General features: G+C 43.2%; 1 protein-coding gene and 1 pseudogene across 1 annotated transcript in view; one reads left to right on the top strand and one right to left on the bottom strand.

Moving 5' to 3' along the window:
- The first annotated feature begins 24 nt into the window (after positions 1-24).
- The window catches only part of Erich5 (glutamate rich 5), a 27944-nt gene continuing 7015 nt past the window's right edge, over positions 25-20953 (top strand). Inside the window, exon 1 of the mRNA XM_029562747.1 lies at positions 25-407. Within this exon, the coding sequence (XP_029418607.1) occupies positions 347-407 (61 nt within the window). The 5' untranslated portion in view covers positions 25-346. The remainder of the gene's footprint in view (positions 408-20953) is intronic.
- On the bottom strand, positions 17332-18099 carry LOC103732842 (annotated as a pseudogene).

The following is a 20953-nucleotide window of genomic DNA, read 5'->3' on the forward strand; positions in this document are numbered from 1 at the left end:
ATGCCTCCTAGAGCTTCGCCCTCACCCCCATCCCGGCTCCAGGGGGCTTTTTCTTTTTCCCTTCCTGGTGCCCTTTGGCCTTAGCATAGTCCCAGCTCTCCCCTGCCCGCTGGTCCTCCAGCTGTCTGGCACGCTGCCCTCTGCTGCTCCATCCACCTGTGTGCCCCTCGCTGTCTGCTCCAGGTCTGCACCAGGGTACCCAGCGCCCGCTGAGTGCCTGTGCCCTGAGCCCTGGGAGCCTGACCACACAGTTGGAACTTGGACGGCTCGGAGGGTACCGAGCTCCAGATCCAAGCCCCTCGACGACGCCCGCGTTGTGCTGAGCCGGGTGGCTGTGCGTCCCACGATGGGCTGCTCCAGCAGCGCCCTGCACAGGGCAGACGACAGCAGCAGGTTCCGCAGCGGAGGTGAGCAGAGCCGCCCTCCACCCCCAACTCCCGGAACGCACCCGCACCCGCCCAGGGCTGGGCTGGCTCCCCCTAGATCCCACCCGGCCAGCAGGGGGCGAGCTCCTTTGCCCAGGAGGAGAGTAAAACTCAGAGGGAAGCATGTCACCCTGAGACGCTCCCACCTTGCCCGCTGCCCCCATGCTCCGGGCCAACAGCCGGGTGTTGGCTTAGCCTGTCCGCAGGTGTGATAGAGGGTTACTGGCATCAAATTCCTGATGGGGTTAGCCGCGACTCCCTTAACACACAGTTGAGAAACGTCCTTGTCCCCTTTGCTCTACCAGGGGTGGTTCAGCATCTCCATGGCTATGGATGCCCAGAACACACACGGGCCTCCATTCCACCCACAAGCTTCCTCCTGAGCTTTTGAGAAGGTCACACACTTTCCCTTATCCCTGACTTAAATATTTCTTGAAAATTATGTATGTGATCATCTTGTAAAGAAGTTCAGTGAGTATATTTTGAGCTTCTACTCAGCATTTGACTGGATGCTGGGGCTAGACAGGTAACTCACCAAAACTGAGAGTGGAAAATAAACTTGTGAAACAAGTGATTTAAGATCATTTCTAACCATAACAAATACTGTGAAAAGAACAACGGCAGATGAATGGATAGTGACTGGGCTCTGCAGGCAACTCTCTTCTTGGACTGTAAATGGCTATTGTTCTGGACAACAGTGAGTTAAGTGAATCCCTTCAAGCTAGCTTACAGTCTTCATCAAGGCTTACTTTGGGGGCGGGTGTATTTTTTCTTCTAATTTCTTTTCACAGGTCTTCTCTTAACACCTCATGTTATTGAAGTAACATTTTGTCCTCTGATTTTTGTGGAAGAGAACATAAGATTGTTATAGAGTGATGGTTAGAAATCAGTTGTCATGTCCTATTCATAAATACATTATGTTGCTGTTATTTTCATGGTGTGTGACAATCGAGATTCCTATTTTCCACAGATAATCAGAAAGGAAGTAGGCAAGAAAATAAAACCATATGTGAAAATTACTCAATGTGAAGACATGGAAAGTTTATTCCTAATGCATAGTGCCTGCTGACCCTTTTCCTAAAGAGGTCAGTGCCTGCACACCTCAATAGGTCGCACTGAGGCCAGTGCAAGAAGAGATTGCTTTAAATTTCATGTCTTATTTATGAAGTCAGGTGGATTTTGGCATTTGTTCCATGATTAATTCTCATTGGTTTCATTATGAGAAACAGGAATACCTGTGCTTTCAGGAGGTAATTTTATTATTCCAGCTTCTCTTACCCCCTACTATGTATCAGAACACCCCCCACAAGACTGGTATCCTGATTTAAAAAGCAGAGCACTGTCTTTGAGTGGGGCTAGCTCAGTGGTAGAGCGTATATTTACAATTCATGACTTAAACTTTTATTTTTCCCTTGCTTTCATTGATGTAAGTTTTCATGACTGTTGTTCTAGAAGAAATGTTATAACATTTGCCAACACGTTTTAGTGTAGAGAAAATTGATTAATAAATTGCTCAACACACATATTGAATCAATCAGCAGGTGTATTGTTTCTGATCCTCCATGGGACAATACTCTCTTGTAATTGAATACTATTGTATGTTTAGCAGCATTTCAACTCTGTGATCTTGGAGGCCTGATAAATAATTCATTCCTGTTTCTGTAGCTTAAAATTTCTTTTTTAATCCTAGATACAACCCCAAGCCTGTGTGTGTGTGTGTGTGTGTGTGTGTGTGTGTGTGTGTGTGCTTTTAGATGAAAAAGCACTCCAAGTTCACTGAACGCCCTTTGCATGCCTTCATTCACTGCAAACCTCCCTTCACCCCCCCACACACACCCCGGTGCCTAACAATGTTTAACACATAATGGGCCCTTGGTGAAAAATGAAGTCAGAGAGGAAGTTCCAGGCTGGGGAACAGTTCCAGTTGGCAGAAGTACAAGATATTGTAGAGGGAATGGTAGATTAGTCTAAATGGCAGAAGTCTGTGAAAGACTGACTCCCAAACTCTCATCTCCCTCTGTCTATTCCTAAATTATTATGTCAGAAATTGCCTGATCTAAAGTCAGGTCCCAGTGTGAACTATTCTTTTTTTTTTTTTTAAATCTTTTTGAGACAGGGACTCCCTTTTGCCCCAGCTGGCCTGGAACTCACTATGTATCACCACATAGTCAAGGCTGGCCTTGATCTGACAGAGACCCACCCACCTCTGCCTTCCAAGTGCTGGACTAAAGGTGTGCGCTACCACACCCACTGAAACTACTCTTCAATCAGATCCCTAAATCCTTATGAATACTGTGCCTCTCACTTCCACTGTGTAACATTGCTAAGACCAGACTATCAAAGTAGTATTTTCCTTTACTGCAGTAAACAAAAGATTCAACAGGTTGCTTTATCAACAGGCTGTGGGGGGGGTATTTTAAAGGACTCACATTTGACATTCTAGGAAGACCCATCATATTCTGGTCAAGATCTTCGAAGTGCTCACCTTGGAAACAGTGTGCTGGTCAAGGGGCCTTTGAACCTCCTGCACAGTGTCCAATGACAGAGATGAGTGAACTCATATTACATTTGGCCTCTGACTTCCTATTTTTTATTGAACACTCCAGTAATAAGTTTCATTCATGAGTACTACCAAGGAGCATGAAAGCCTTATCCTACAGAGAAGGAGAGAGTAGAGCAATGGTTATGAGTGGTAGGGACAGAGGGAAGAATGGGAAGATGTAGGTCAAAAGGCACAGAGTTGCAGTGAGGTAGGATGACTCAGTTTAGAGATGGAAACAACATAAGGACTATAGTCAGCAATATTATATACTGTTAATTTGCCAAGAGAGTAGATTTAGGTGTTCTTTTTAAAAATTTTGTTTTAATGTGTATGAGTGTTTTGCCTGCATGTAAGTGCATCCATGGAAGCCGGAAGAGGGTGTCAGATCACCTGGAACTGGAGTTATAGATGGTTGTTAGCCACCATGTAGGTGCTGGGAACTGAGCCATCCCTCAAGTCCCATCATCCTTGCATCTTAACTGCTGAGCCATCTCTCAAGTCCCATCATCTTTATATCTTAAGAGAGTCTTTTAAATTCATAGTAGTAACCTTAGAATTCCATGAGCTGAAATTGAAAACCTGAACTACCATGTAGACTGGATGTTTTTCCTTTCTTTTCTCTTTTTATTGGCAATACTGGGGTTAAACTCAGAGCCTGCCATGCTAGGCAAGCTCTCTACCTCTACCACTGAGCTACATTCCCAATTCTCTTTTCACTTTTTATTTTTTGAGGCAAGGTCTCACTAAGTTGCCTAGGCTAGCTTTGAACTCACTTTGTAGCTCAGGGTTGCCTTGGATTTATGATCCGCCTGCCTCAGCCTCTTGAGTAACTGGAATTATAGGCCTATAGACTGAATTTGTGTTGGTAGAACTGCCATACTGAATTTTCTTTAATTTTATATTTTTATTTATTCTTTGAGAATTTCATACATGCATGAAATGTATTTTGATCACACCCATCCCCAACCCTCCTTCAGCTCCCACAACCCCTCCCAACCTGTTCTTCCTCCTCCTCCTCTTCCTCCTTGTTTTTTATAACCCACTGAGTTCGATTAGTGCTGTCCATTTGCATACAGGTGTGGGGCCATCCACTGGAGCATGGACAGCCTACCAAATGGCTACAGCTTCAAAGAAAAATGACTTTTCCACCCCCAGCAGCCATCAGTTGCCAATAACTCTTCAGTGAGGGGTGGGGTCTAAGGAGTCCCAACCCCATCCATACTAGAATGTTGACTGGCTTGATCATGTACAGGTAACCACAGCTGTTGTGAGTTCATGAGGGCCATGGACATATCATGTCCAGAAGATGGCGTTTCACGGCACTCCTTCCTATTCTCTGGCTAAATGAATGTTCTATAAGAAATTTTCTTTTTTTCTTAAAAAAAATCTATTACTTTTATGTGTATGAGTGTTTTACCTGCATGTATGTAGGTATACAACATGAGTACAATGCCCAGGGAGGCCAGAAGAGGGTGGTTGAATCCCTTGGAACTGGAGTAACTGGTGGTTGTTAGCTGCCATGTGGGTGCTAGGAACCAAATCCGGGTCCTCTGCTAGAGCAGTCAGTGCTCTTAACCCTGGAGCCATCTCTCCAGTCGCTATGAGAAATTTTCTAGCTCAGGAAGTGTTAGAGTTGCTGAGCATAATGGCACACACTGGTAATCCCAGCACTTCTTAAGCTAGAAAACTTCTTATATTCTTATTTATTTATTATTTTGATTTTATGTGTATAAGTGTGATGCCTGCATGTATGTAAGTGCACCTGTGTCATGTAATGCCTGAGAAGGTCAGAAGAGGGCATCAGATCCCCTGGAACTGGAGTTACAGACGATTGTTAGCTGCCATGTGGGTGCTGGGAATTGGACCCAGGTCCTCTGCAAGAATAGCCAGTGTTCTTAAACACAGTCAACTCTCCAGCCTCCCCCCACCCCGCCCCTCTATTAGCTTCTTATATTCTTGTAAAGGCAAAGGATTACAAGTTCTAGTCCAGCTTGAGCAAATAAGGAAGTCTGTTTAAAAAACAAAAAGAAGAGTTTTAAAGGTGATGCAATATTGTCCTTGGCTAGAAATTTTTCCACATCCCTTACATTAGCTCTAAATCCTCTTTAAAAAAAAAAAAAAGTTCTTGTGTGCGTGTGTGTGTGTGTGTGATTTGTGCCTATGTGCATATGTATGTGTGATTTATGTACTTGCCTGTGTAAGTATGTGCACATGTATATGTAAGTGCATGCATATGTGCATGCAGAGGGCAAAGTTGATATCCTGTCTCTTTCCTCGGTTACCACTCTCCACCTTTATCTTTTGAGACAGGATCTCTCACTCAACCCTAAGTTGCTTAAACTGGCTGAGCTGCCTGGCTAATGAACTTCAGGGATCTGTCTGTCTTCATTCCCTCAAGCTGGGATTTTATAGGCACCAACTTTTCGGTGATGCTGGGGATCTGAACTCAGGTCCTTATATTTGTCCAGCAGGTACTTTCCTGACTGAGTCATTTTCCCCAACCCCAGAAGGTCTTTCTTTTCTAGGCCTAAATGTAAATCAGCCAGCAGCTACTGGTTTGGTAGCTATTAGGTTGCATAGAAATAATTTTTTCCACTGACGATGAGTAGATGTTTGCTCTGACTCACCACTGAGCTCCCTACTCCTTCACTTCCCTGCCATTATCTAGCCATCAGCTCTGAAACTATGCAACAGGTGTATGGCTCAGAGGGACAGAAGTGGAAGCTAGCCTCTGGTTATAAGTAGTTACCAATGCTGTTCTAAGTGTAGGACAAGGCCTTAAAGACAGTATTTGCACTTGGACTTTTACTTAGTGCTTCGAAAATTGTGAGGAAAGAGGCTTTTGTTTCCAAAGGAATTAATAGACTTTTGAATTTATTTTTATTTATGTGTGTGTGTGCCTGCTTGTATATATGTGCACCACATGTTTGCAGGTTGCCTGTGAGGCCAGAAGAGGGCATTAGAACCCTAGAACTGGAGTTGCAGGTGGTTGTGAGCCACCTGCTGTGGGTGTTGGGAACTGAACCGAGTTCTTTGCAATAGTAGTAAATGCTCTTAACCACTGAGCCATCTCTCTAGTTCAAGTTTAGAATTTGTCTGTGGAAGCAAGTTCTAAATATTAGAGCCATTTCTGGTCTAATAGAATCTCAGCACAAAGACTGTATCTAATTCACAGGCTTTAGTGTTACCAAAGATCTATCAACCCTCTTCCTCACCTTACTAGTTCCCTGCTGACATGTGAGTTATGGCTGCCTCATTTTTTCCTGATAGAAATGCCATCCGTTTCTTCCTGAGTGTTTACAGCTTAAGCACCAATGTGGATAAAATAAATAGATGGTAATTATTGGCAAATCCATTGCTAGGTTAATGTGTACATTTCCACTGAGAGCTGTAATTCACCTATTTGTTCTAACCTTAACCTTCACTAGCTGCTTGGAGCCTGCACTCCTTAGCCAATCAGGAAGGTTTGAATTTCACATGGTTAAGTGAATTGGTCTTTGTACCAAGGGCACACCTTCGGCCTTCAACCAATATTTTCACACAATGACATTTCAGTCCTGAAATTTCAGACTGTTATTTCATTGTAATTGAAGAACAAACATCATTAACATTAAAATTAATTTTAATAGGTTTTTCTTCTATACAGATCTATGTGAATGGGATTTTTTTCAAATGATAAACATCTCTGTGCTGAATCTTAAATGTTCAGAATGTCTTTGTCATAGGCCTAAGTATTGTGTATAATTAAGATGAAATATGAAAAATGTAAATGTGGCTCAAAATGTGAAAATATGGGGCTGGAGAGATGGCTCAGTGGTTAAGAGCACTGACTGCTCTTGCAGAAGACCTGGGTTTGGTTCCCAGCACTCACATGGAGGTTAACAACTATCTATAATTCCAGTTCCAGGGGATCTGGCACCCTCTTCCGTCCTCTATGGACATTGTACAACATGGGTGCATCTACCTAACATGCAGGCAATACACTCATATACATAAAATAAAGTATTTTTAAATGTGAAAATATTTGAAAAAGATGCTTATGAAAACTATGTCACACACACCCCTGCCCTTCTTACCCCTGGCCGCCTCTAGCTGTTTAGTCCCATTCTTACTGACGGACAAACATTTATTAGTTTGGGTGTTTTGGGGTTGGGGTGTAGAGATTGTTGTTGGTAGAATGTGTGTGTGTGTGTGTGTGTGTGTGTGTGTGTGTTGGACTGTTTTTTTTTTTTTTTGAGATTGGATCTCATTCTGTAGCTCAGGTCGGCTTCAAACTTGTGGCAGTGCCTCAGCCTCCAGAGTTCTGAGATTATAAGCGTGTACCACCACATTACGCCCAGAGTTTTTTTTTTTTTTAATGCAATGCAAATATTATTTCTCTGCTTTTATTTGTAAAATATAGTGTACTCTACCCACTGTTCTTTATCTTTTTCTAACCTAACAATACAGAGGGATTGTTCCCCTTTTTTATACTTAAAGAATAACTAGTCCCCTACTGAGGGACATTTGATATGTTTCCAGTCTTTCTCTGTTGTAAACAAGGCTGTAGCAAATTCTTTTGTGTATACATCATTTTGAATGTGTTTATCTGTAGACAATTCTCAGAAATAGCATTACTAGGTCAAAGGGTGTATGCATTTATAATTTTGATAGAAAACTGCCTAAATGCTTCTATGATAGTAGTATAAGTTTACGATCTCAACATTAAATCTTTTTCAAAATGGAAAACTTCCAGACATTTATTCAACTACATCAAAATATATGGAGAAAAGGCAGGGTGCAGGAAACGGAGTAACTGATTGATTCCCACTTTGTTTTGTGTTCTCATTTAATGCTCTTAGTAGCCTTATAAAGAAAACATTCATAATACTAAATACAGCTAGAAAACTAAAGCTCTATGGGGTTGAGTAACTTGCCAAGGTCTCAGCATTAGTAAGTGATAGAGTGGGGCCTTATGCCCATGTGTGTGACTCCAAAGCCCCTACTTGGTTCACAACTTCCAGTCTGTCTGGGGTCTAGTCCAGTTCTCCTAGAAACTTGTAGTTTGACCATATCATGACCTTATATACAGGAAAATTTCAGTTAATAATTATTGAAGAGGTGACTAGTGAACGGATAGATTATCAGTGATGGTGATTCATCTACTCAGTCTACTCAGAAAAGCAGAAGAGGAGTCAGGATCCAAGAAACAACAAGAATTTGAAAAATAGTATAGGCCACGCTAGGTTGGGTAAGTGTTGAGGTGTGATGAGATTCTCCTGCTCTTAAAGGAAAGGCAGTGAAACAAAGCCTGATTTGTTTCAACAGTGAAACAAAGCCTGATTGTGTAGCATGAAATCCAACTTCTGTAAGGCTGTCATGTCCCAGCTCATGTGTAATTTCACGACTGTGTTAATGTTTTATAGCATCAAGTTTAAAAAGATACCACATTTAAGCCAGGCTTGGTGGCACACACCTTTAATCTCAGCACTGAGAGGCAGAGGCAGGAGGATCTCTGTGAGTTCAAGGCCAGCCTGGTCTACGTATGAGTTCCAGGACAGCTGGGGCTACAGGGAGACCCATCTCAAAAAGACTAAAAAAAAAAAAGTGGCGCATGCCTTTAATCCCAGCACTCGGGAGAGTTCAAGGCGCCTGGTCTACGTATGAGTTCCAGGACAGCTGGGGCTACAGGGAGACCCATCTCAAAAAGACTAAAAAAAAAAAATACCACATCTGTGAAGCTTATGCAAAGTCAAACCAAAGTTTATAAAAAGCATCGGACTTCACTATGTGTGGAGTCTGGTGTGTCTAAGTGTAGATAGTACTAGGTTATAATTTTTGTTTTTAAAGCAAAGCATTAGACTGCAGCTTTCCAAGTGAGTGTCAGTGTCTCCCACAGACCAAAGTGCCCTCAGAAGCTGTGTTACTCATATTCCTTGAATCCCCTCCTTGGGAATTTCCTTCATCTCTAGAGTACATTCTTTGGTGTATGTCCAAAGGTGTCCAAACTTTGTCCTCTAAGAAAGAAGATTTGAATATATATAAAACTGGTAGCTAAGCCAGGCGTGGTGGTGCACACTTTGGCAGGCGGATCTCTGTGAGTTTGAGGCCAGCCTGGTCTCCATAGCAAATGCAGGCAAGCTGGGGCTACAGGGACCCTGTCTCAAAAAGACCAAAACAAAACAAAACAAAACAAAAAACTGGTAGCTGGAGAAATGGCTCAGCATTTAAGAGCACTGGCTGCTCTTACAGAGGACTCAGGTTGGATTCCCAGCACTCACATAGTGGCTAACAACCATCTCTAATTCCAGTTCCAGGGGACTCCAGTGCTCTCTTCTGACCTCCGTGGTTATTGCATGACACGGGTGCAGTTACATACATGCAGTCAATACACTCACACACATAAATTAAAATAAAAAATAATAAATAAAATATAAGTATAAAAAGAGGGAAAACAAGGCAAACAGCAACAAAATAATCCCACTACTCTTGGGAATGCAGCATTGCAAAGGTAGGTGGAATGAGCCAGGCAGTTCTGGTGTGCGCTTCCCAGTGCAGTCTATGTTGTGCGTCTCCGTTCCTCAGCCTGTGGGAATGGCTTAGAGCACTGTAGCTTCTCTAGCCCCCAGGAGGCAGCCCGGCAGGGTGTCAGCAGTCCTCTATGTGTCATAATCTGTGTGCCCTGACATGAGAGAAACAGGGAAGCCCTGGGTGGACAGTCCGCTCACTCATTTCTGTTTGTATTTTCTCTGAGTGAGAGAGCATCTGCCTTCAGCCACTCTTACCAACAAAGGCCTCTGCTGTAATGTCCTCCATCCTCTTTGCTATTTCTTTCCCTGTTATCATTGGCAACGATACTGGATCTTTTCTTTTTTTTCTGTAAGCTGATTTTCTCGCCTTGAAATGTGAAATTCTGATACAATATAGTTTGAAACTATAAAATATATTTGAAATTTGAAAAACGTGTTTGAAAGCATAGTTTCTTTTGGTCAATTTCCTTTTGTTTTCTTGCCCTAGACTAGATGGTTACAAGAAGCTCTGGTTACCTGTGCACTTTACATTTATGTGTGTATGTGTGTCTGTCTGTCTGTCAGTCTGTGTCTGTGTCTGTGTGTCTGTGTGTGTTGATATACTAAGAGACGGTACAGAGTGATGATTAAGAGCAAAGGCCTTGGGGCTGGAGAGATGACTCAGCAGTTACAAGCACTGGTTGCTCTTGCAGAGGACCCAGTTTCAATTCCCAGCACTCACATGGCAGCTAACAATCATCCATAACTCCAGTTCCAGGGGATCTAATGCCCTCTTCTGTCTGCAGGCATTGCACAGTACTGGCGCTCTTATATACATGCATAAAATGAAAATAATAAATAAATAGGTCTTGGGCCAGCAAGATGGCTCAGTGGGTAAAGGTGCCTGCTGCCAAACCTGATAACCTGAGTTTGAGTCCCAGGATCTGCATAGTGGAAGGAGAGAACCAACTCCTGGTGCTAATTGTCCTCTGACCTACTCATGTGCACCACGGTACAAGCTCATACAAGTGCACATCCACATACAAATAAAATAAAAGAAAAGAAAAGAATGTAGGTCTTGCCAAGTGTTATGGCACATCTGTAATCCCAGAACTAGGAAGATAGAGGCAGGAGAATAAGTTTGAGATCTTGGGTTTTTTTTTTGTTGTTGTTAAAAGAATTTGGGTCGGTAGTTGGACTGTGTGGGTTCAAATCCTGGCTCAGGATCATTTATTAATTGTATTGCTTTGAACCGATCACTCTCATTTCTCTATTGCTCATCTGTAAAATAGTATCAACAGTGATACCTATTTCATAAAGTTATTCTGAGGAATAATGTATCACCTAGAATATGCTTAAATATTGCCCAGGACAAGAATGGCAAACTAGACTGCCAGCCAAATCCAGCCCACTGCTTGTTTTAATAAGTAAAGTTTTATTAACTATAGATTTAAACATTCATTATGTTTTGTTTATGGTTGCTTTCATAGTACTAGGTAAGAAAGCTTAACAAAAATATCCCTCCCAACTGTAGGTCCCATTTATAAGTCAGGCTCTTGATTCATTGCTCCATCTATATCCTTATGTCATCTTTCATGCTGACCATGTCATGTTATCATGAGGACAGAAGCCATACCAGATAGTTGGAGTTGGGAGGCACCCATGCCCTGTACCCCACCCAGTGTTATGGTTTATTATGACATATTCCCCACAGGCTCATGTTTTTAATGCTGTCTCTAGCTTGTGACACTATTTTGAAGGCTGTGGAGCCCTGTGTACCCTGGGACTTTAAAGGTTTTACCATCCCCAGGATCTATCCTGTGCTCCCTGGTTCCTGGACTGCCATGATGTGAACATCCAACACCATAGCTGCCATGAGCTCTGCCATGTCTCCCCACTATGATGAACTGCAAGCCTCTCAAACCATGAGCCAAAAGAAATCCTTCCTCCCTTCTTTTTTTTCAGGGATTTTGGTCACAGGGACACAAAAGTAACTAACATACCCAGCAATTCAGTATGCTGACCATCACTTTGGTCTCTCCTCAGTACCTCTATCATGTATTTCCCTTGAGACATCACAGACAACCTAATCATTTTGTTTGATTAGTGATCGAATTCAAATTCTGGTTCAAGGGATCTGGATCAGGGTCTGGGATTCAACATTATCAACAACAACAGCATCTACTACCACTAATTCTCAGATACGTTGACAGAACAAGTTCTGGAACCACAATTTTCCTTTAAAGGCACCTAAATCTTCAAGGTGAAATCAAACTTCCTTAGGCTTAAATATGAGCTCTGCTACCCAAGAGCTGTATGTCTCTCCTAGATAAGGATGCCATCATTTCCTCCACTACATAATGGAAATAATAGTGGACATAACTTGTGGAGTTACTGGAAGACTGAATGAGATAATCCATACACACTCTAAGCACAGTGCCTCAACGTTAGCTGCTGCTAACGTGATAGGCTGGCCTTGTTTTGATTACATGTCCAATATGTATAGACTAGAGACATTGTTTGCATGTTCAGTAAGGTAGATTTGATTTTACAAATGAGATTCCTACCCAGATGTTAGATTCTCTTGTGTCAATAAATAACCATCAATCAGTGAAATTGTCTCAGTGGCATGTATTGTTATAATTTTAAATTGATGTTTTTATGGATGTGGTGGTACATGCCTACAATTCCAGCATTCTGAAGTGAAGGCAGGGGGATGATCAGGAGTTCAAAGGGGATCAGGAGTTCAAAGACAGCCCTGGTTACATAATGAGTTTGAGACCACCTCGAGTTACATAAGACCCTACCTCAAAAAGAAAAAAAAGATGTTTTGTGCCATAGCATTTATTTTGAGACAGGGTCTTCCTATAGCCTCAGCTGGCCTGGAACTCTCTTTAGACCAGGATGGCCTCTATCTCGCAAAGACTCTTCTGCTTCTGCTTCCTGAGTGCTGAGATTGAAGGCATGTACCACCACACCCAGCCCACAGCATTTTTTGAAGTAAGAGTTTATCTTGTAAGTGTACAAAAGAAATTAAAGCATTTCTGAAGGAGACAACTCTTTGTCACGGCTTTAGGAAAAACTATAGATGAAGCATCCTTGTGTGGACTCACTGAGCATTTTTGGGTTTTCTTTTATTTTTCTTTTTGGTCTTTTTGAGACAGGGTGTCCTGTAACCCCAGATGGCCTGGCCTGGAACTTGCTATGTAGACCAGGCTGGCCTCAAACTCACAGAGCTCCACCTGCTGTTGCCCCCAAGTGCTGGGATTAAAAGTGTGCACCACCACACCCAGCTCCAACTATGTGTTCTATAGTTAAATGTCTATATTATATTTGCATTTAAAAATGAAACTTTGTTTCATTTACTTTATGAAGGTCAAGAGAAATTTTAGAGGAAAAAATTCAGGTAATTCAGATAGATATATTAGAAAACAAAAGTATTATGCCTAGTTTTAATTTAACCTCTACCTATAAATGTTTTTTGGTTGTTGATACTATACTTTAGTTACATGAATTATTGCTTAAGTTCACCTCTGCTTGAAAAGAGTAGCCTGTTAATATCGACTATCAGATTCACACTTGGGGTTGAGATTGTTGTCATGGTAACAAGACAGTGCTTTCACACACTTTGATGTAGAAAAAAAAAGGTAGAACCATTTAGAATAGCTCTATGATGTGGGTTGGATGGGGAAAATGGTAGAATAGGACTGAGCAGAAAGCAAAGTAAGAAAATACAGAGCACAAGCGGGCTGCTCTGTTAGATTCGACCCATGCTGCACCCCTATTTTCCAAAGCTCAAAAGTTCCAAAAACCTAGAGCCACAACAGAGGGAGCACAGAGTATGCCAGGATGCTTTTCTCAGTAATGTTCTTTCTCAGAAGATGCTCTAGAAAACCCGTGAGACCTTTGGATGTCTGAATGGCACATAGACATGAGAAATATTGACCTCAAGTTTTCCTCCTTGTTGGGTAGAAGCTTTTCATTTCCAATCAGGGCCGTGAACTTGACTGAAAAGCTTCTACCATAAAGTGGATTTCAGGTATGTTAGCTCTGGTTCAAATCCCTTTAGTAATGCTGCCCAGGATTTAGTTTCTCACAATTTGTGCCTCTCACAATAGTGCTTACAACAAGGGTTCTGTTAGTTCAGCTGTCACAACAAATTTGTGCATGGGCTGGTTTACAACAGAATCAAGAGAGATAATTAGCATCAAAGGGTTAGGCCTAGAGCAGTATATGATTTGATGAAACAGAGGGTTCAGAAAAGAGATACATCTTTAAACAACTTTGCATGTGGAAACAATGCATCTGTCCACAGTATTTATTACATAAGAGAATAGATTAGGCACAGATTGTCTCATGTTTTTAAAAAAATTTTTTGGATTTATTTTTATTTTATGTGTATACATGCTTTGCCTGCATATATGTAAGGGCATATGTGTATACAATGACCTTGGAGGCTGGAAGAGGGCATCAGATTTCCTAGAACTGAAGTTATAGATGATTGTTTAAACACTATGTGCATACTGGGTACTGAACCCCAATCTTCCACAAGAGCAGCCAGTGCTCTTAATCTCTGAGCCATCTCTCCTGCCCCGGATTGTCTCACATTTATGTGTGTGGGGAACTATCTCACTGCTTTCAAGTTAGGGCGCTAGAAGAAAAGGGCATTGAGTCCCCTGGAGCTGGAGTTACAGATAGTGGTTAGCCACCATGTGGGTGCTGGGAATCGAACCTGGGTCCTCTACAAGAGCAGTCAGTGCTCTTAACTGCTGAGCCAACTCTCCAGTCCTTAAAAATAATATCTTTTTAAAAAATTGTTCTTTGCTGGGCTTGGTGGCACACGCTGTTAATCCTATCACTCAGGAGACAGAGGCAGGTGGATATCTGTGAGTTCAAGGCAAGCCTGGTCTACCTAGTGAGTTCCAGGCCAGCTGGGGCTACAAGGAGACCCTATCTCAAAAAGACCAAAAAAAAAAAATTGTGCCTTAACAACTGAGGTTATCTGCACTGGGCCTGCACAAGACTGGCCCTGTCAACAGTCAGTCATGGATAAGGAAGGGATTCACGGGACCCTCCTCTCTGTTGAACTATTAGCTATTGTTAAATTCTGGAAGAGGGGGAGTCATTGTCTTCAACTGTATACCCACTGCTGAACTCCAGGTTCCAATGGATAGTTTCCAAACCATGGTCACACAGATGGCCCTGGTTAAACTTAGTGGGTCACAAACAAAACAGACATGAATGTGAGAAAGAGATTTGTAGGGACAGAGTGGCAGGAGATGGAGATGGTGAGGGGTGAGAGTGGTCAGTATGCATTATATACATGTGGAATTGTCAGAGAACAAATTTAATTAATAAAGAATATTTATAATTTTTTTTTGTCTTTTTTGAGACAGGGCTACAGCCCCAGCTGTCCTGGAACTATGTAGATCAGGCTGACCTCGAACTCACAGAGATCCGCCTGCCTCTGCCTCTCAAATGCTGGGATTAAAGGTGTGCACCACCACAGCTTTAGCTTTTGAAAAAGGATGCCTTGCGAATGCACTCACAGCTGGCACAGGTGGATGAACATGGTTCATCTCTTCACTGACAGTACTAATTGGTATAATAACTGTTTCAACAGGAAATGTAATTTGGCGACCATCTGTGATTAATATATTAACGCATTGCCTTGTTAACTCCCTAGCACTCTTATTACCAGGACATGCTTTGTGTGGTAAATGAGCTGTTTTGTTATAATGAATGTCTTTTTTAAAATTTATTTTATGTGTATGTGTATTGCCTGCATGTATGTAAGTGTACTCAAGTCGTGCAATAGCCACAGAGGTCAGAGAGGGCGTTGGATTTCCCTGTAACTGGAGTTAGGGATAGCTGTTAGTCGACATGTGGGTGCTGGGAGCTGAACCCAGTTTCTCTGCTGGGTTCCCGCTGAGCCATCTCTCCAGCCCTCAGAATGGATTTCTTTAAAGTCCTGTGAAATCACTTCGATAACATTGCCTTACTTACTGTTAACTTGGAGGTTTCATTTATGATGAGGTAGGAGAGGGAGATGAACACAGCTCTTTCTCCAGTTCTGTCACTAGCCTTCAGAGCTCACAGCTGTGTCCAGCTGCTCATAAAGTTGTTTCATCTCTGGTCCTTCCTGTAGGAGTCACACTCATTTCCCAAAGCAGGGTGGAGGTACAGCTGATCTCTCTGTCACTCTGTCTCCCACATGGCAGCTAATGACCATCCCTAACTCTAGCTCCAGGGGATCCAATGCTCTCTTCTGACCGCCTCGGGCATTATTTCACAACACGGGTGCACAGACATGAAGGCATAACATACACATAAAATAAAAATAAATAAATAAATGAAAAAATAAAAATTGGTGCTGAGAACTGAACCCAAGGCTTTGCATATATCTCTGAGCTATACCCCATGCCCCATATATATTTATTCATTTAACTTTTTTTTTTTTTTTTTTTTTTTTTTTTACTTCTGAGAATTTTTAATCCAGTCCAAATGAAGAGGTCTGGTTTTCACTGCCAACCAGGGGGGCAGGGACTGGATCAGCTTCTCTGTCTTTTTGTCTGTGACTAGGAGGCTACTACTCCAGCCCACTTTGAACTTCACATTATCCTTATTTTTCTTGATGTTGATGATTTGGCATCTTTTTGCCAAAGTGAGCAGAAAATTCTTGATTTCCTCAAGTTTCGAGGCATGTCAATTGGGCACTCCAGTTCACCACAGTACCCCCAAAAATCTCACAGAAGGGATAGGAAAAGACTCACTTATGGGCTTTTTGTTTTTTGTTTTTGTCTTTTTGAGACAGGGTCTCCCTGTAGCCCAGCTGACCTGAACTCACTATGTAGACCAGGCTGGCTGCCTCTGCCTCCCAAGTGCTGGGACTAAAGGCCTGTGCCATTACCCCTGGCCTCATTTATGTTTTTAAACATAAGCTCTGTTCACAATCCTTGTTCTTCATGCTTTCCGGGTTAAAAATTTAAACTCATCAGCGCCACCTACAGGGCCTTCCGTGATCTCAAGCTTGCCTAGGCCTCAAGCAGAGAGGTTGCTAATCCTCTTTGAGCACTGTCTGGGAACTCCAAAGAAGCGTCTCCTAATAATGCTCAATGCTTGCGAGACCTCTTTACCACTCAGCATATATGGCTAACACAGTGCTTTTCATAAAAGCTTCACGTGACACCGGAGGGCAGAGTCTGATTTTTGTGTGTTTATAGAAATTGCTTTTACATATAGCTCATGTGTTTATTTGAAATATTTTTCTATTTTTCATTGTAAAATGTACTCATTAAAGTGTCGTTTGAATTATTTGGTCTCAGTGGCAGCTTGAAGACATGGCTCTTATTTCGTGTCTTCTAAATTATAACATAATTGCTATTTTAAATAATAATTATTACATACTGAATTGAAAAGGAATATGGATGTGGGATGGGAAAAGGTGTATGTGAGGATGGAGGTGTAGGACCCCCAGACTGGGGTACCCTACGTTCTCGGGAGGTCGCACCCCAATAACTCAGTCCTCAAACCAGAAGATGCAATTGCAAGAGGAATTTTTTATTACATCTATAGACGGCCTTCCACCTTCATCAAAAGGGGAAGTCCAGATTCAGTTTAGAAGCTGGGTTATATAGACAGAAACCACAAACCACAAGCAGTAGGAGGGGCTGGTATTCAGGTCAGAGGGGCTATTCAGGTCACAATAGGAGTACTTGGTTACATGGTTACAGCAGAAATGGGAGGAGGATTTTTCAGGTATTTTTCCAGCTTAAGGAAGCATGAAAAGGTCATCCTTTCTTCTCTACAGTTAGAATTATTATTTTTTTTTACTTCCTTGTACAGTTTCCCAGAATATAGCCTGGGAAACTTAGTTTCAGTTTACTTTAATCTGGGGCAGGGGGCTCTGATTTGACTCCATCAACTGGAGCTTTTCAGTTTCCTCATCATCAGAATCATCATCTTCATCATCGTCCTCATCATCTTCATCAGCAAGTTTTACTTTTTTTCTGTGGAAACTTGCTACCACCTCCAGGGGCAAACCGCTTTCCAGATACACTTGAATTTTACATCCTCCTCCTCTTCATCTTCTGACTCTGCATCTTCCTCCACAGCTACTAGGTGCTGTCTGCTATATGTACAGGCCCTGCACTGCACTTCAACCTTAAGACAACAGATGGTGTAATTTCAAATCCCCCAAGGGAAACTGTTGGTTGTACAGATGTTTTCAAAGTTTCCAGTGTTACTTTAATTGGACTGCTTTCATAATTCATTGCCTCTGCCTCAACAATGTGTAACTCATCTTTTGCACCAGCTCCTAAACTGACCGTTCTTAGTGATAACTGGTGTTCATTTTCATCATTGTCCACTTTAAAGTGATACTCTTTGTCAGCCTTTAGTTTACAGCAGAAAAGATAGTTCTGAGGCCTGCCTCAGAGGGCTCATGTCTGTATCCATCAAGTCTTCCATGAGGCAGAGGTTCTCAGTTCACCGTGAGAGAGGCTGGATGGAGATAACTGAATACCTCTCCTCACAACAGATTCATAGGACGAAATCACAAGAGGGAAAAAAATAAATCCAAGTTTTCAATGAACAAAACCTGTCTTAAATCTCCCCCAAAGAAACACCATTTAAAAGCATCTCGATTATGGGGCTGAAGAGATGGCTCAGCGGTTAAGACCACTGACTACTCTTGCAGAGGACCTGGGTTGGATTCCCGGCACTCTTTACTTTCATCTACATATAAGACGAAAGGTTTTGTCAAATCTGGCAATCCCAGAGCTGGAGCCGTCAGCAGTGCTCTTTTTATTTTGTCAAAGGCTCTCTGGTGTTCTTCAGTCCAGATGAAAGGAATCCCATTCTTTGTCAAGGGATATAGAGGAGCCGCTATTTCAGCGAAACCCAGTATCCATAATCTACAGAATCCTGCACTTCCCAAGAACTCTCTGAGTCCTCTGGCTGAGGTTGGTGGGGGGATAGAGGCTACAGTCTGTTTCCTGCTTTCTGTCAGCCAACATTGCCCTCCCTTCAACCTATAGCCCAGATAGTTTACCTGTTGTAGGCAGATCTGGGCTTTCTTTGCTGAGGCCCGATATCCAAGTTCCCCCAGTCTGAGTAGAAGAGCCTCCGTACCTTGCAGACAGCCAGCTTCTGTCTCAGCTGCTAAGAGGAGGTCATCTACATATTGAAGAAGCATAATCTGTGGGTTTCTTACCCGAAAGTCAGCCAGATCATGGTGCAGAGCTTCATCAAACAGAGTAGGGGAATTCTTGAACCCTTGGGGAAGTCGTGTCCAGGTTAATTGCCCCGATATTCTAGCTTCAGGGTCCTTCCATTCAAAAGCAAAAATGGGCTAGCCGGGCTCAATCTTAGGCAGAAGAAGGCATCCTTCAGGTCAAGAACAGTATACCACCTGTGACTGGGAGGCAAGGTACTCAGGAGGTTGTAAGGATTTGGGACAGTAGGATGTATATCCTCTATCCTCTGATTGACTTCTCTTAAGTCTTGGACTGGTCGGTAGTCATTTGTTCCTGGCTTCTTTACGGGGAGCAGTGGGGTGTTCCAAGGGGACTGGCAGGGGCAAAGTATGCCTACTTGTAAAAGTCTCTGAATATGAGGTCTGATTCCTTCTAGGGCCTCTCTACTCATAGGGTATTGTCTGATTGAGACCGGAGTTGCAGATGGTTTTAGTGTGACCACTATTGGAGGCTGATTGCATGCCAGTCCTGGGCCTCCTGTCTCGGCCCATGCTAAAGGGATTTTACTTAGCCAATCGGTCCCTCATACAACCAATGTTCATCTTCCAGTCGCAGGGTTAATGCCTGTAGTGGAGGTCCATCTTTTCCTTGTACAGTGGATCCCTTTCTGGTGAAGTGGATGTGGGCTCCCAACTTGGAGAGTAAATCTCTCCCAAGAAGGGGATACAGACAGTCTGGGACCAGTAAGAACGAGTGGGAGACCTGTCCTGTACTGAGGTCCACTTTTCTTTCTGTGGTCCACCTATATGTCTTTCCTCCAGTAGCCCCTTGGACCCAGGCTGTTCTGGAACTCATGGGTCCCTTGGTCGTGGTCAAGACTGAGTGTTGAGCTCCTGTGTCTACCATGAAGGTAGTCAATTGCCCCCCTATCTTTAGAGTTACCCTGGGCTCAGGGGGGAGCTCCTGGCCCCAACTCCCCTAGTCCCCTAGGGTCAGGACTGGGGTTGTCTTCTTTTGAAGTCTGTTCAACTTCTTTGGACATTCTCGTGCCCAATGTCCTCTTTCCTTGCAATAGGCACACTGGTCTTTATCCACTCGGGGCCTTCTCTTGTCTCCCAGGTCCCTGCCTGGTCCTGTTCCCTGAACTACTGTGGCCAAAATTCGACTCAACTCTTTGTTTCTCTTTTTATCTCTCTTATCTTCTCTAGCTTCCTGTTCTTTTCTAATTCTGTCCTCTCTTTCCTCTGCGGTCTCTCGCTTGTTGTAGATCTTCTCAGCTTCCCTTACTAAATCCTGTAAAGAGTACCCCTGAAGGCCCTCCAGCCATTGGAGCTTACCACAAATGTCAGGAGCTGATTGTCCTATAAAGGCCATAATAAGATCTGCCTGACGCTCCTGGGCTGTGGGATCAAAAGGGGTATACATCCGATATCCCTCTATCAGACGTTCTAAAAATCCTGTGGGAGTTTCATTTTCTCCCTGGGTTATAGCACGTACCTTTGCCAAATTGGCTGGGTGCCTTCCGGCCCCTTTGAGACCCATTAACAGAGTCTGGTGATAAAGATGGAGACGCTCCCTACCTGCCACGGTTTCAGGGTCCCAGTTGGGTCTGGTCAGAGGAAATCCTGCGTCTATTTCATTTGGAAGCAGAGTGGGTCTCCCATCCTGCCCGGGGACATTTTTCCAGGCCTCCAGGATGACTTGCTGTCTTTCCTCTGTAGTTAAAAGTGCCTGGAGGAGTTGTTGGCAATCCTCCCAGGTGGGTTGGTGGGTAAGGAGAATAGACTCTATTAAAGCAGTTAGAGCCTGAGGATCCTGGGAAAAAGAGGGGTTATGAGTCTTCCAAATATGCAAGTCAGAGGCTGAAAAAGGCCAGTACTGAATCTGATCCCCTACAGTTCAGAGGGGAAAAACCTGGGCAGTCCAGGTTCCATTAGAGGGGCCCCCTCTATCCCTCCTTAGGAGGAGTCTGTTAGATAGAGGAGGGGATTTGTCAGGTTCAGTGGAATCAGGAGAGGGATAAGGTAGTTCTTGGGGTGGAGGTGCCTGCGCAGGTAGATAGGGAGGTGGAGGATCAAGGAGGGTTAGGGAAGCTTGGTCCTCAGGGAGGATTGGCTTTTGCTTCTTCTTTTCAGGGGCAGACTGAAGGGGCAGGAGGGAAGAAGTAAGACTCAGGGGAGCAGAAGGGGTAGGAGGCCCCTGGCTAGTCTCTCCAGTTCCCCTAGGAGGTAGGAACGGCCGTGCCCAAGATGTGGGGTTCCGGGCCAAGTCTTCCCAGGTGACTATGTAGGCCACCTGGTC

This window comes from Nannospalax galili, unplaced genomic scaffold (genome assembly GCF_000622305.1).
Source record: "Nannospalax galili isolate Female #2095 unplaced genomic scaffold, S.galili_v1.0 scaffold334, whole genome shotgun sequence".
NCBI lineage: Eukaryota > Metazoa > Chordata > Mammalia > Rodentia > Spalacidae > Nannospalax > Nannospalax galili.